Source organism: Ranitomeya imitator, chromosome 1 (assembly GCF_032444005.1).
Source record: "Ranitomeya imitator isolate aRanImi1 chromosome 1, aRanImi1.pri, whole genome shotgun sequence".
Classification (NCBI taxonomy): Eukaryota; Metazoa; Chordata; class Amphibia; order Anura; family Dendrobatidae; genus Ranitomeya; species Ranitomeya imitator.
Window position 1 is genome coordinate 381,154,947 of NC_091282.1, and position 14,173 is coordinate 381,169,119.

General features: G+C 46.9%; 1 protein-coding gene across 1 annotated transcript in view; it reads right to left on the minus strand.

Annotated features, from left to right (window-relative positions):
- LOC138674016 (fructose-1,6-bisphosphatase 1-like) overlaps positions 1-13,124 on the minus strand; it is a 64,833-nt gene extending 51,709 nt beyond the window's left edge. The window contains exon 1 of the mRNA XM_069761998.1: positions 12,841-13,124. Coding sequence (XP_069618099.1) covers positions 12,841-13,010 — 170 coding nt within the window. The 5' untranslated portion in view covers positions 13,011-13,124. The remainder of the gene's footprint in view (positions 1-12,840) is intronic.
- Positions 13,125-14,173: the final 1,049 nt, after the last annotated feature.

A 14,173-nucleotide genomic window follows, 5' to 3' on the forward strand; every position in this document is an offset into this window, starting at 1 on the left:
AAAAAAAAAAAAAGACATAACTTATGTTAGCTGATTATGTGGTCATCCTGTATAGTTCAGTAGATCCATACTTGGCTTTTACAAAGTGAAGTCATAAATAACACTAATATGTTATAATGGAAAGTGAACACCAATAGCACTAAAGTATGCAAGAATAAAAACTGGCACACATAATGTGCACAAATTCCATCCAGTATTTAGAACTACAACCCCATTTACATAGGACCTTAGGAACCCTTGTTACCAGTATCACTGGGGATCATTCCTTTATTTAATATCCTGTGGAAAGATAATAGAATTATTCTTACCGTTAATTCGGTTTCTAGGAACCTTCCACGACAGCCACTTCGGAGGTTGTCTTCCCCGCCCTAATAGGGGACAGGAACACAAGAGGTTAAATACCCTCCCCTTCCTGCACCGCCAGTGTTTTCCTGGACACAGTAGTATGTATAGTTACCACAAAAGTGCAGGAGTCATCCAATAAGAATATCAGGTATGGAGGGAAATTAGTGCTGTCGTGGAAGGTTCCTAGAAACCGAATTAACGGTAAGAATAATTCTATTTTCTCTAGTCACCTTCCACGACAGCCACTTCGGAGTAGTACCAACAGCTAATTTCTCTAGGGAGGGACTACAGCCTGCAGAACAAGTCTGCCAAACGTTAAATCCCTATTGAAATTTAGCCGGTAATGTCTGGTGAACGTATGGATGGACGACCAGGTGGCGGCTCTGCATATCTGCTCTGTGAGGCATTCCCCCTCTCTGCCCACGATGTTGCCATTGCTCGGGTAGAGTGTGCTTTCAGAGAGGCAGGTGGATCCAGTCCCTGTGATGAATAAGCCAAGCAAATAGATTGTTTGATCCAGCTTGCGATGGTGTTTTTTGCTGCCTTCTTTCCCTTGTTTCGTCCAGAAAACTGAATGAATAAATTTTGATCAATTCGCCAGGTTTCAGTTTGTTGTAAGTAAAATAAGACCACCCTGCGAACATCCAAGGTGTGGAAGGTCTGTTCTTTAGGGTTGGAGGGGTTTGGGCAAAAAGAAGGAAGTAGAATGTCCTGATCTCTGTGGAAATGCGAGACCACCTTGGGTAAAAAGGACCGGTCTAGTTTTAGTACAATGCTATCCGCAGTGATCGTTAGATAGGGTTCCTGTATTGACAGGGCCTGTAATTCCCCAACACGTCTAGCCGTAGTGATTGCGACTAGAAAGACTGTTTTCAAAGTTAAGTTTTTAATGGTTATAGCATCCAGGGGTTCAAATGGATCCTGGGTTAGTGCGTTAAGTACAGTATTGAGGTCCCAGGAGGGTACCCTATTACGGAGTGTAGGACGAATTCTGGATGCGGCTGTCATAAATCGCTTGATCCAGCGATGATTGGCTAAATTAGAGTCAAAAAAGCTACTAAGGGCCGATACTTGCACTTTGAGTGTGCTAGGGGTAAGGCCTATATCCAAGCCCTTCTGTAAAAATTGTAAGATCCTTGCTATATCAGGATTGAAGGGGTCTGGAACTTCTGGGGAGCACCAGGACGTAAATTTTTTCCAGACCTTAGTGTAGATGGCATTGGTTACTGCCTTTCTGCTTTTTTGAAGGGTCTGGATTACTTCATCCGAGAGCCCTTTAGCTTTTAAAATTGTGGCTTCAGTAGCCATGCCGCCAAGTTCAATCTGTTTAGATCTGGATGTAGTAGAGGACCCTGGTGTAGGAGATCGGTCTTTTGAGGTAGAAGGCAGGGACCTTCCAGGGCCATATCTAATAGAGCGCCGTACCAACTCCTCCCGGGCCACAATGGCGCAATCAAGATTGTGGTCACTTCGTCTGTCCTGATCTTTTGCAGAGTTTTCGCCAGCATGGGAATGGGAGGAAAGGCATATGCAAGGTTGAATTTCTACTGGTGTGAAAAGGCATCTATTCCCTGTGCCTTGTCTTTGTGATGAAGGGAGAAAAATGTTTCTACCTTCGCATTTTGCCTGTTGGCGAATAAATCCACCTCTGGAGTACCCCATTTTTTGGTTAGGGACTGAAACACTGCTTGGTCTAGGGACCACTCTCCCGGATGAACGTCTTTCCTGCTGAGGAAATCCGCCTGAGTGTTGTCCAATCCCCTCAGATGTACTGCTGTGACCGATAGAAGGTTCTTCTCTGCCCAGAAAAATATTCTTGCAGCCACTTCTTTGAGAGAGGCATACTTTGTCCCCCCTTGGTGTCGTAGATAGGCTACTGTGGTCATATTGTCCGAGTAAATACGAACGTGATGATTTTTGATCAGTGCAGATGATGCCTTTAGGGCCTCCTCTACAGCTTTTAATTCTCTTAGATTCGAGGAGCTGCTGCTGATGTTCGATGTCCATTGTCCCTGAAAGTGGAAACCCTCTACCACCGCACCCCAGCCTCTTTTGCTGGCATCTGAGCGGAGTGTTTTTAGGGGAAGGTGGTCCCAGCTGACCCCTCTCTGGAGATTTTGGTAATCTAGCCACCATTTTAGCGCTGATTTCACATGGCCAGGGAGAAGAATCTTCTGATTCAATGGAGTCTGTCGTCTCCTGGAATGTAGGAGAACATAAGTCTGGAGAGTTAGTGTGTGAGCCTGGGCCCAGGAAACCGACTGTATACATGCGGTCAGGGACCCTAGCACAGACATCGATTCTCTGAGGGTCGGTGCACGCTGGCCTCTGAACTTGGTTACCTTGCGGACAAGGTTGATTTGATGATCTTTGGGTAGAAAAGATGTTCTTACATCCGAGTCCAGTAGCACCCCCAGAAATTTCCTTCTTGTGGAGGGATGGACTTCCGATTTCTCCAGATTTGGGATCCAACCCAGGGTTTGTAATATCTCTAGGGACTTTGATACGTCTGTTTCCAGACGGGAGGCAGATGGAGCCATGATAAGCAGGTCGTCTAGATACGGGACTATGCATATTCCCTGTTGACGGATGAAGATTATCGCTTCCGCCATAATCTTTGTGAAAACCCGTGGGGCCGAAGAGATGCCGAAGGGGAGAACATTGAACTGAAAATATTTGATTTGGTGACCCTTGGAGACTGCGAACCTGAAGAATTTCCTGTGCTCTGGATGGATTGGCACATGGTAATACGCATCCCTCAGGTCCACAGTCGCCATCATCCAACTCTGACCGATGAGGGGGATTACTGATTTGACTGTCTCCATTTTGAGTCTCCTGTATCGGACAGATTCGTTTAAGGGTTTCAAATTTATGATAATTCTGTTATTCCCCGACGGCTTGGTTATTAGAAAAAGGCGTGAATAATGACCACATCCTTCCTCTAACTTCGGCACCTGAGAAATCACATTTGATTGCATTAGTTTTTGTAGATCTTGTAACAAGGAGTTTTGGAGATCTGGGTTTTGAAGGGAGGTTATCTTTACGCATTGTGGGGGTGGTCTCACGAATTCTATTTTTAATCCTTCTTGAATGGTACGAAGGACCCACTGATTTGTGGAGATGTTTTGCCACTCGGTGAAGAATCGTGAGAGTCGACCCCCGACCGGAGTACAGTCATTGCTTATCTGGGGTTTGCTGGGCCTGAGGGGCCATTATATTTTTTCCCCTGCCTCCCTTAGGATAACTCCATCTTCCCGTTTTGCCTTTTCCTCTCTGTGAGGTTTGATCACGGGAGGGACGAAAAAAAGCGTTTTTTGGGGGTCTTTTGCTCAGGAAGAAATTTCTTTTTATCTGCCGCCTTATCCAAAATATCGTCCAGGACTGGTCCAAATACATTATGACCCTGAAAGGGTATGCTACATAATTTGGACTTGGAGACAAAATTGCCTCCCCAGGACGAGTTAGAGAGAACGGCAGCTTTTGCGGCTACTCGAACTGATTCAGCAGACGCATCGGCTAGGAACCCCGTAGCTTTCTGTAGTAATGGTAGGGAGTCTAAAATATCCTCCCTTGGGGTGCCTTGAGTCAAGTGATCCTCAAGTTTGCGTAACCAGATAAATAGAGATCTGGCTACGCAAGTAGAGGCTATATTAGATTTCAGCAGATTTGTGGAGGTGTCCCAGGACTTCTTCAATAAACTCTCTATTTTACGATCCATCGGATCCTTGAGTTGCGAAGAATCCTCAAAGGGGAGGGCAGTTTTTTTAGTTACCCTAGACACCTGAACATCTACTTTCGGGGTCTCCCATAAGGAGTTATCCCCATCCAATGGGTACCGTTTTTTTAGTTCCGATGGTATAGTCAGACCTTTTTCAGGGAGGTCCCATTCATGCAGAATTAGATCTCGTAAATTCTTATGCACCGGGAACCCTTTTTGGTCTTTGGGTTTCAGACCCTCAAACATCTCATCATGTACTGTGAGTGTAACTTCTTCATCCTCTACCCCCATGGTGCTTCTTACTAAACCGATTAGTTCACTCATGTCCTCAGAACTAAAATAATATTTTTTGTTTTCTGATTTACAGGTGGGGGTAGAAGTAGAGCCTTCGTTTTCCCAGTTATTCTCTGAACCTGAGGACTGGATTTCTCCCGAGTCCGGGTCGGATTCTACTGGGGCTTTTTTCCTCTTTTTTGGAGGGGGTGGCTGAGGCACCGACATTTGTGAGAAGGTAGCCATAGAAGAATAGACCTCATCTTTAATGAGAGATCTAATGCTATCCAACAGCGAGGGTTGTTCAGCGCGTAGGACCTCATCCGTACAGGATTGGCAGAGCTTTTTCCCGTATGTTGATGGGAGTTTGGCTGTACACACTTTGCATTTGCGGCTTGACCTTTTAGGGTCGGAAACCTTTTCTCCCTAAGAGAGAGAGAGAGAGGGTTTGCTAAGCCACTTAGAGGTATACATCTACATATATCCATGAAAGCACATATGTATATAGGGGATAGCTGGGCCCAACACCTGCTACTTACTTTGGTAGGAGGGGGAACGCTGGCATCTGCAGATGCAGAGCAAGGGGGTCTGTCACTGTCCATGTCCGTCAGCTGTTAACAGTCAGACAGCTTACCTTGCTACCCGGATCTTTTTATAAGGATCGGTGGTCCCAGCGTGCAGTGCTCCTCCCCCCACGTGTGCCCGATTGGGGTAGGTCCTGGAACACCCCCGAAACGCTGTCTGTATGGCGTGCTTCAGCTGCTGGACGCCATTGCCGGCCGGCGTGCGCTCCATGGAACGCTCCCTGAATGAACCGGAAGTGACGCGCGTTAACCCGGAAGTCATCGGGCCTCCGGCCACAGCCCGGGACGCGCGCCACCTCCAGCGCTGCAGCCATGGGAGGAGAGAACCGGGGGGTTGCAGGAGGCCCCCGGCAAGCACGTCACCGCCCCGCATTACTCCCAAAGGGAGCGCCGGAATGGCGGGAAGGTCCCGAGTCCCTCTGAAGAGAGGAGACGGGAGCAGCATACTAGAGGAGGGAGCCCGACCTCATGCCGCCCCGCTTTTTCTGGTAAGTGGAGCTCCGTCGCCGGCCACGGCAGCCCCTTCAGATCTCTTCATGCCCCATAGGGGACAGGAAAACACTGGCGGTGCAGGAAGGGGAGGGGTATTTAACCTCTTGTGTTCATGTCCCCTATTAGGGCGGGGAAGACAACCTCCGAAGTGGCTGTCGTGGAAGGTGACTAGAGAAAACAGTAGTTTGTGGAAAAATGCCAAAGGTAATATGTTAGCAAGATTACACTATGCCCCCACCTTGTTTGACTTGGCAAGATTTATTTTGCAAATTATGATGGAAAATAACTATTTTGTCACCTAAAAACATGCAAGATTTCTGGCTCTCACAGACCTGTAACTTCTTCTTTAAGAGGCTCCTCTGTCCTCCACTCGTTACCTGTAGTAATAGCATCTGTTTGAACTTGTTATCAGTATAAAAGACACCTGTCCACAACCACAAACATTCACACTCCAAACTCCACTATGGTGAAGCCCAAAGAGCTGTCGAAGTACATCAGAAACAAAATTGTAGCCCTGCACCAGGCTTGGAAGACTGAATCTGCAATAGGCAAGCTTGGTGTGATGAAATCAACTGTGGGAGCAACAACAAGAAAATGGAAGACATACAAGACCACTGATAACCTCCGTCGATCTGGGTCTCCACGCAAGATCTCACTCCGTGGGGTCAAAATGATCACAAGAATGGTGAGTAAACATCCCAGAACCACAAGGGGGGACCTAGTGAATGACCTGCATAGAGCTGGGACCACTGTAACAAAGGCTACCATCAGTAACACTACGCCGCCAGGGACTCAGATTCTGCAGTGCCAGACGTGTTCCCCTGCTTAAGCCAGTACATGTACGGGCCCGGCTGAAGTTTGCTAGAGAGCATTTGGATTATCCAGAAGAGGATTGGGAGAATGTCACATGATCTGATGAAACCAAAGTAGAACGGTTTGATAGAAACAAAACTCGTCGTGTTTGGAGGAGACAGAATGCCGAGTTGCATCCAAAGAACACCATACCTACTGTGAAGCATGGGGGTGGCAACATCATGCTTTGGGGATGTTTCTCTGCAAAGGGACCAGAACGACTGATACAAGTACATGAAAGCATGAATGGGGCCATGTATCCTGAGATTTTGAGTGCAAACCTCCTTACATCAGCAAGGGCATTGAAGATGAAACTTGGATGGGTCTTTCAGCACGATAATCTCAACCACATTACCAGGGCAACGAAGGAGTGGCTTCATAAGAAGCATATGAAGGTCCTGGAGTGGCCTAGCAAGTCTCCAGATCTGAACCTCATAAAAAAAAAAAAAAAAAAAAAAACACCTTTGGAGGGAGTTGAAAGTCCGTGTTGCCCAGGGACAGGCCCAAAATATCACTGCTCTAGAGGAGATCTGCATGGAGGAATGGGCCAACATACCAACAACAGTGTGTGCCAACCTTGTGAAGACTTACAGAAAACATTTGACCTCTGTCATTGCCAACAAAGGATACGTAACAATATTGAGATGAACTTTTGTAAGTGACCAAATACTTATTTTCCACCATAATTTGCAAAATAAATCTTGCCAAATCAGACAAGGTAATTTTCTGGATTTGTTTTCTCATTTTGACTTTCATAGTTGTGGTCTACCTATGATGTCAATTACAGGCCTCTCAATTGTGTGGGAGAACTTGCACAGTTGGTGGCTGACTACTTTTTTCCCCCCTACTGTATGTGTCCATGTGGCTCTATCAAAAACGAGTCCAGCGATACCTTTACCTAGACAGTGTTACTCCATTACTGAGAAATCAGCTTTTGAATTGGTATTCAAATGAGGCTGAAGAACTATGGTAGATTTGAAGCCTCTGTCACTCAAGCTCTATTCCCCGCCCAACACTGCCTACTGCCTGTCTAAGCCTTTGTTATGTAACTTCAGACAAAGGAGCAGTCAGTCAAGCAGGAGGAGGCAGCGCTGTGGGGAGAATAGAGCTGGAATGATAGAGGCATCAGATCTACCAGAGATCTTCAGCCTCATTTGTATATCAATTCAAATACGGATTTCTCAGTAGTAGAAGAACGGACTGGCCATGTAATGGCATTGCTGGACTTGTCTTGGAAGTAGCTACATGGCTATATAAATGGTTTAGGGTGATAAGTCTGGCTGACAGATTCCCTTTAAGCAAAGCATTTCAAGATCATATAAAACTACGATTGCTGCACTTTTCCTGTTGCATACAAGTGTGGAGAAAGGTGTTGCACATAAGCAGCTTTTAATTTCTGACATACAGCTTGATGTTACAACAGCTTAGGGCAGGATATGTGGTCAGACAAGGCTCAGAAGAGCATGTCGGATTTCCAACAAGAATATATAATGGAGCCATTGTATACTGCTCTATTAGATAGAGACAAGAGGTCAGGCAAACTGAGCTGCCGGCATGAATGAGTTAATGGTCACATGCTCCATCCTAGTGTGCTTAGCCACCGCGTCTACCTACAGTAACAGCGCTCACATGGATAGAGATATTGCGAAAAGACAGGAGCAAGATGGAGCCTGCACAGCCCTGTGTATACATAGTGAGAGCGATCATGATACAAACACTGGGCTAATCCAAAGTCCAGTAATAAGTCACCCTTTCCTAATGTCCGCAGATATGAATGATCGGGAGTAGCAGCAGACAAATCACCTTTCTGTTCATTAAGGCAGCACACTGCAGCGCTAAAACATGTAAACTTGAAAACATGAAATTTGAACTGCATTACTGCACTAGAAATATGAAAAATGAGAGCTTTTAGCGCATAAAAATGGCCAATTTTATGTGTACCTGGTAGCCCCTTTACGGCATCTCTCTTATACCAGGTCCTAAACTTGCCTTACCTCGCTGAGAATAAATGTCTCCATCTGAATGGGTACATGTGAAAACCTCTTACTAGACTAAAATTCTCTCTCTGTGGAGGGGTATTGGGTATTACAGCAGGTCCAATACCCCTCCACAGAGAGAATTTTAGTCTAGGAAGAGGTTTTCACATGTACCCATTCAGATGGAGACATTTATTCTCAGCGAGGTAAGGCAAGTTTAGGACCTGGTATAAGAGAGATGCCGTAAAGGGGCTACCAGGTACACATAAAATTGGCCATTTTTATGCGCTAAAAGCTCTCATTTTTCATATTTCTAGTGCAGTAATGCAGTTCAAATTTCGTGTTTTCAAGTTTGCAGGTTTTAGCGCTGCAGTGTGCTGCCTTATTTACTTAACTATATACGAGTTGGCGACTCTAGGTTCAGCACCTGTTCACACTGAGTCTATGTTTGGATGTGCCGGTCAGGTTTTTGAAATGTACACCTTTCTGTTCAGGCTGTCCAAACTGAGATTTACCTGTCGGAATCAGCCAACAATAGTTCTTCTTACATCTATAGACATATGATGTGATGCTTGGAACATGAATGGTCACAACAGGGGCATAACTAATAGGTGAAGGGGTTGCAATCACACCTGGCCAATGGAGCTTAAGGAGGCCCAAACCGTCCCTTTGGTCCACAGGAAATGAATTATTATATTATTACAGACCTTTGATAACTGGGGGCCCTGTTGGAGCTTTTGCATTGGGGCCCACAAGCTTCAAGTTACATCACTGGTCACAAAGCTCCAACTGCATGATGATACTGGTGACATCTAAGGACTCGTTCAGATGTCCGTTTTTCTTGTACGAGTGCAATCCTTGTTTTCACGGATAGCACTTGTAGCTATGAGTCTTGAGAGTAATTCACAGCCATTTTTTTTCCCTGGACACGGTTCTGCACAAAATCTTGGAGAATTGTCCGATATTGATCTGATTCTTGGACCAAAATTGCCAGTGAAAGTCTATAGGTCAGTGTGGAGATAAAAAAAAAAAAATTAAAAAAATTATATAGGTAACTGACCAGACTGAAGGTAAAAACTGACCACACTAATGGAACATGAACCTTCCCCCCTCCCCCTCCTCTTACTGATAAGCCCACGATGAAGTTTTGTGTCACACTCAGCATAGAGAGGAGAGAACTGTGAGGACTTGAGAACCAAAATTGTTGAATATTATTAATCTCAAGGTTACAAGTCCATGTGTAAAGATCTTGATGCTCCTTTATCCATGGTGTGCAGCATACAGCATAATCAAAAAGTTTACAACACATGGCACTGTAGTAAAACCGCCTGGATGTGGACTGCAGAAAGGGGAAAAAATAAAAATAAAAAACTTGATGAAAAGGTTGGGGCGCATGATGTTTGTATGGTGGTTAAGCAGCCCCAATCAAATACCAAACAAATTCAAGCTGACCTGCAGGCTCAGGGTGAATCAGTGTCAGCGCAAACTATGCATTGACATTTGACTGCAAAAACGTTATGGCAGGAGACCCAGGAGGGCCCCCGCTGCTGACAGACAAAATTAGACTGTAGTTTGCCAAAATGTGCACAAGCCACAATCCTTCTGGTAAAGAGTCTTGTGGACAGATGAAACCAAGAGAGCTTTTTGGTAAAGCACATCATTCTACTGATTACCAAAAGCAGAATGATGCCTACAAAGAAAAGAACACATTAGCTACAGTCAAATATGATGGAGGATCAAAGAGGTTTTAGGCTATGTTCACACCTTGCGTCGGGTCCCTGCGGGTTCTCCCGCAGCGGATTTGATAAATCTGCAGGGCAAAACAACTGCGGTTCTCCCTGCAGATTTATCGCGGTTTGTTCCGCGTTTTCCGCTGCGGGTTTCCGCCTATACTATTGATGCTGCATATGCAGCATCAATAGTAATGTTAAAAATAATAAAAATTGGTTATACTCACCCTCTGATGTCCGCATCTCCTGGGCGTTGCACCCGGCGGTCCGGTTCCAAAGATGCTGTGGGAGAAGGACCCTTCGTGACGTCACTGTCATGTGACCGCGACGTCACCGCAGGTCCTGGTCGCACAGCAACTCTGACCGGACGGCCGCGTGCAGCGCCCAGGAGCTCCGGACATCAGAGGGTGAGTATAACCAGATTTTTTATTTTTTAACCCCAAATATGGTTCCCAGGGCCTGGAGGAGAGTCTCCTCTTCTCCACCCCGGGTACCACCCGCACATTATCCGCTTACTTCCCGCAACGTGGGCACAGCCCCATGCGGGAAGTAAGCGGTTCAATGTATTCCTATGGGTGCAGAATCGCAGCGATTCTGCACAAAGAAGTGACATGCTGCGGGTTGTAAACCGCTGCGTTCCCGCGCGGTTTTTCCCGCAGCTTGTGCACAGCGGTTTGCGGTTTACATAGGGTTTACATGTTACTGTAAACGCTATGGAAACTGCTGCGGACCCGCAGCATCAAAATCGCGGCGGTTCCGCGGTGAAAACCGCTAAGTGTGAATATAGCCTTAAGGTTCTGCTGCCTCTGAGTGCAAGGCATCAGAATATCTTTAGATTACCAAAGGATTTTGGGTGCTAATGTGATGCCCAGTGTTGGAGAGCTGGGTTTGCTTCCTAGGTCTTCCAGGAAGACAATGACCCCAAACATTTTTCAAGAAGCACCCAGTAATGGCTGGAAAAAAGCACTGGAGAGTTCTGAAGTGGTCAGCAATGAGTCCGGATCAAATCCCATTGAACATCTGTTAAGAGATCTTAAAATTGCTGTTGGGGGGAAGGCACCCTTCAATTATGGGAGATCTAGAACAGTTTGCAAAAGAAGAGTGGTCCAAAATTCTAGGTGAGAGGTGCAAGAAGCTTGTTGATGGTTATAGGAAGCGAATGATTGCAGTCATTTATTCCAAAGGGTGTGCAACCAAATATTAACCCCTTCACGACCTATAGGCATGTCATTTTTTCAGGCACATGACAGCTGATACCCAACAGCTGCAGGTGGAATTACGATTTAATATGACCACAATAATTTTCTGGGAGATGGACTTCATTTTCTAGAACAATTTAAATGGTGCCAATAATTTCAGCCATGACTGTACATCGGACGAGGCTTTTTTTTTTTTTTTTTTTTTTTTTTTTTTTAATAGGCTAGCCGAATCAGTCACTGAAAAAAACAAAAACAGTATTTTGCCAGGGGTGCTATTTCAGGAACAATGGCAAGCCTACAGATTCTGCTCCTTCAGGTTTCTGGTGTTTTTCTTGATAAGATTGGCGCAATGTGCAGCACTATTCTTGAAGAACCAAAGAAACAGGATGGAGCCCACTATTGGTCAGTTCGGATTTTTGGGGATCCATTATAGGTACCACAGCTTCAATATGAACATTAACGATGGCAGCGTCATTCACAAAGCTTCAATAACGCCTTCAGTTATTTAACAGAAGTCTCACCCATACAAATGTATAGGGCGCGGTGATTCCGCACGGCTCAGTGATCACATGCAGATTCACCTGCGTTCAGTAGCCAGCAGCGAAAATATGCTGCGTCCAGAGCCGGGCTACTGTCTGATCGTGGGAACGGAGCCTGACTTCACCCAAAAGTGCTGGGAAGCAACACATAGAAACGCACGTTGTACCTGTAGAGATGCAGAAGTATAACTCCACGGGTGCACATAGCCTAAGGTCATGTTCACACTGGGTGGTTTTTCAGGTTTTTTTTTTAATGCACGTTTTCAGCTGCGTTTACAGTACCAGCACGTTTTTTTTTTTTTTTTTGCACTAAACTATCAGCATGCACAAGAGACAAATGAATAGAAAAATGCAGGAAAAAAAAATGCACCAAAAACCTGTGTTTTTGCAGCAGCTTCTATCCTGCCAAGAGATCAGGTTTTTCTGCAGGAAAAAAAAAAAAAACAAACAAACAAAAAAAAAAAAACACATGCAGCCAAAACGCCCTGTGTGAACATAGCCTTATTCTCCATGGTACTCTGGGATGAGTAAAGTTAGGGCTACATGGCAACACAGAAAATGACACTCACATTAATGGGGTCACAGTGCAACTATCGACCTATGATAGAAAAGTATCAACCGCAAAACCCCAGACCCTCGTGGAATACTCGTGACAAATCCCACTTAATCCATACATGCAGGGCTGAAGAGCGAAGCACTGCACAGTTGTGGATATTTTACCAATCTCCGCCAAAATGCTGCAGAAAAACACATATTTTAGATTGACCTGCAGTGCAGATTTTGCTGACGCAGCATGTCAATCTACCCTGCAGCGAATGTTTATAATAACTAAGAGCTGATGATTGGCAGACCCTCAGTGTGCCATCCCAGTACTGGAGGAACCAGGGACAATGCCAGTTGCCTAGTCTGATGAAGCATGGCAGCTCAGGCAACATTCACACTGGCCTTGTGACCGCTCATTAATCTGCTCTGTTTTTAAGAACACACAATTTATGCCCCAAGCATATATCCTTTTCACAAGTGACGCAAATGAACGTTGGGAGACCCCAGAGATTATTGTGGGGTCTGTCAGCATGCAGAAGTGCACAGTGTGACTAGCGGCATTACACAGCCAGAGCCGCAGACTACTCACAGGTTGGCCAGCCCAGCCTTGCGCACGGCGGAGGAGATGGCTTTGATGGCGGTGCACAGAGAGTTCAGCAGCTGGGTCATCTCCCCGGTGCCCTTAGCTTTGATGCCCTCTTCCATCACAAATCGGGTCATGGTGATCACATTGGTGTCAAAGGGGGCCTGGTCCGTCATGTCGGCGCTAGAGCTGCGTGCACAGGTGTGGGAGCGACTGGGGTGAGGTGCTGCTGGGTGGACGGGGCAGCAGGATGCCAGCAGTGCCACTTTATAGGTAAGCTCCCCGCCCCACCAGGAACTGCCAGTCAGGCAGGGGGCGTGCGGAGGGTGTGCGGGAGGCGACACTACGGCCCGGTCTCCTCCAATCAGCGCAGAGCGTGTGTGGGACGGGACGAGTTCTAGAGCTGTGAGGAGACACGTGTCTGTGCAACTTCTTGTTACCGCCCTCCTCCTGTGCTGGCACCTCGGGCTAAAGTCCACAGGAAAGTGAGCACAGGGTGCAGGAGTCACTGACAGGGAGCAGGAGTCACTGACAGGGTGCAGGAGTCACTGACAGGGTGCAGGAGTCACTGACAGGGAGCGGAGTCACTGACAGGGTGCAGGAGTCACTGACAGGGAGCAGGAGTCACTGACAGGGTGCAGGAGTCACTGACAGGGAGCAGGAGTCACTGACAGGGTGCAGGAGTCACTGACAGGGAGCAGGAGTCACTGACAGGGAGCAGGAGTCACTGACAGGGAGCAGGAGTCACTGACAGGGAGCAGGAGTCACTGACAGGGTGCAGGAGTCACTGACAGGGTGCAGGAGTCACTGACAGGGAGCAGGAGTCACTGACAGGGAGCAGGAGTCACTGACAGGGAGCAGGAGTCACTGACAGGGTGCAGGAGTCACTGACAGGGTGCAGGAGTCACTGACAGGGAGCAGGAGTCACTGACAGGGTGCAGGAGTCACTGACAGGGAGCAGGAGTCACTGACAGGGAGCAGGAGTCACTGACAGGGAGCAGGAGTCACTGACAGGGTGCAGGAGTCACTGACAGGGAGCAGGAGTCACTGACAGGGAGCAGGAGTCACTGACAGGGAGCAGGAGTCACTGACAGGAGCAGGAGTCACTGACAGGGTGCAGGAGTCACTGACAGGGAGCAGGAGTCACTGACAGGGAGCAGGAGTCACTGACAGGGTGCAGGAGTCACTGACAGGGAGCAGGAGTCACTGACAGGGAGCAGGAGTCACTGACAGGGTGCAGGAGTCACTGACAGGGAGCAGGAGTCACTGACAGGGAGCAGGAGTCACTGACAGGGTGCAGGAGTCACTGACAGGGAGCAGGAGTCACTGACAGGGAGCA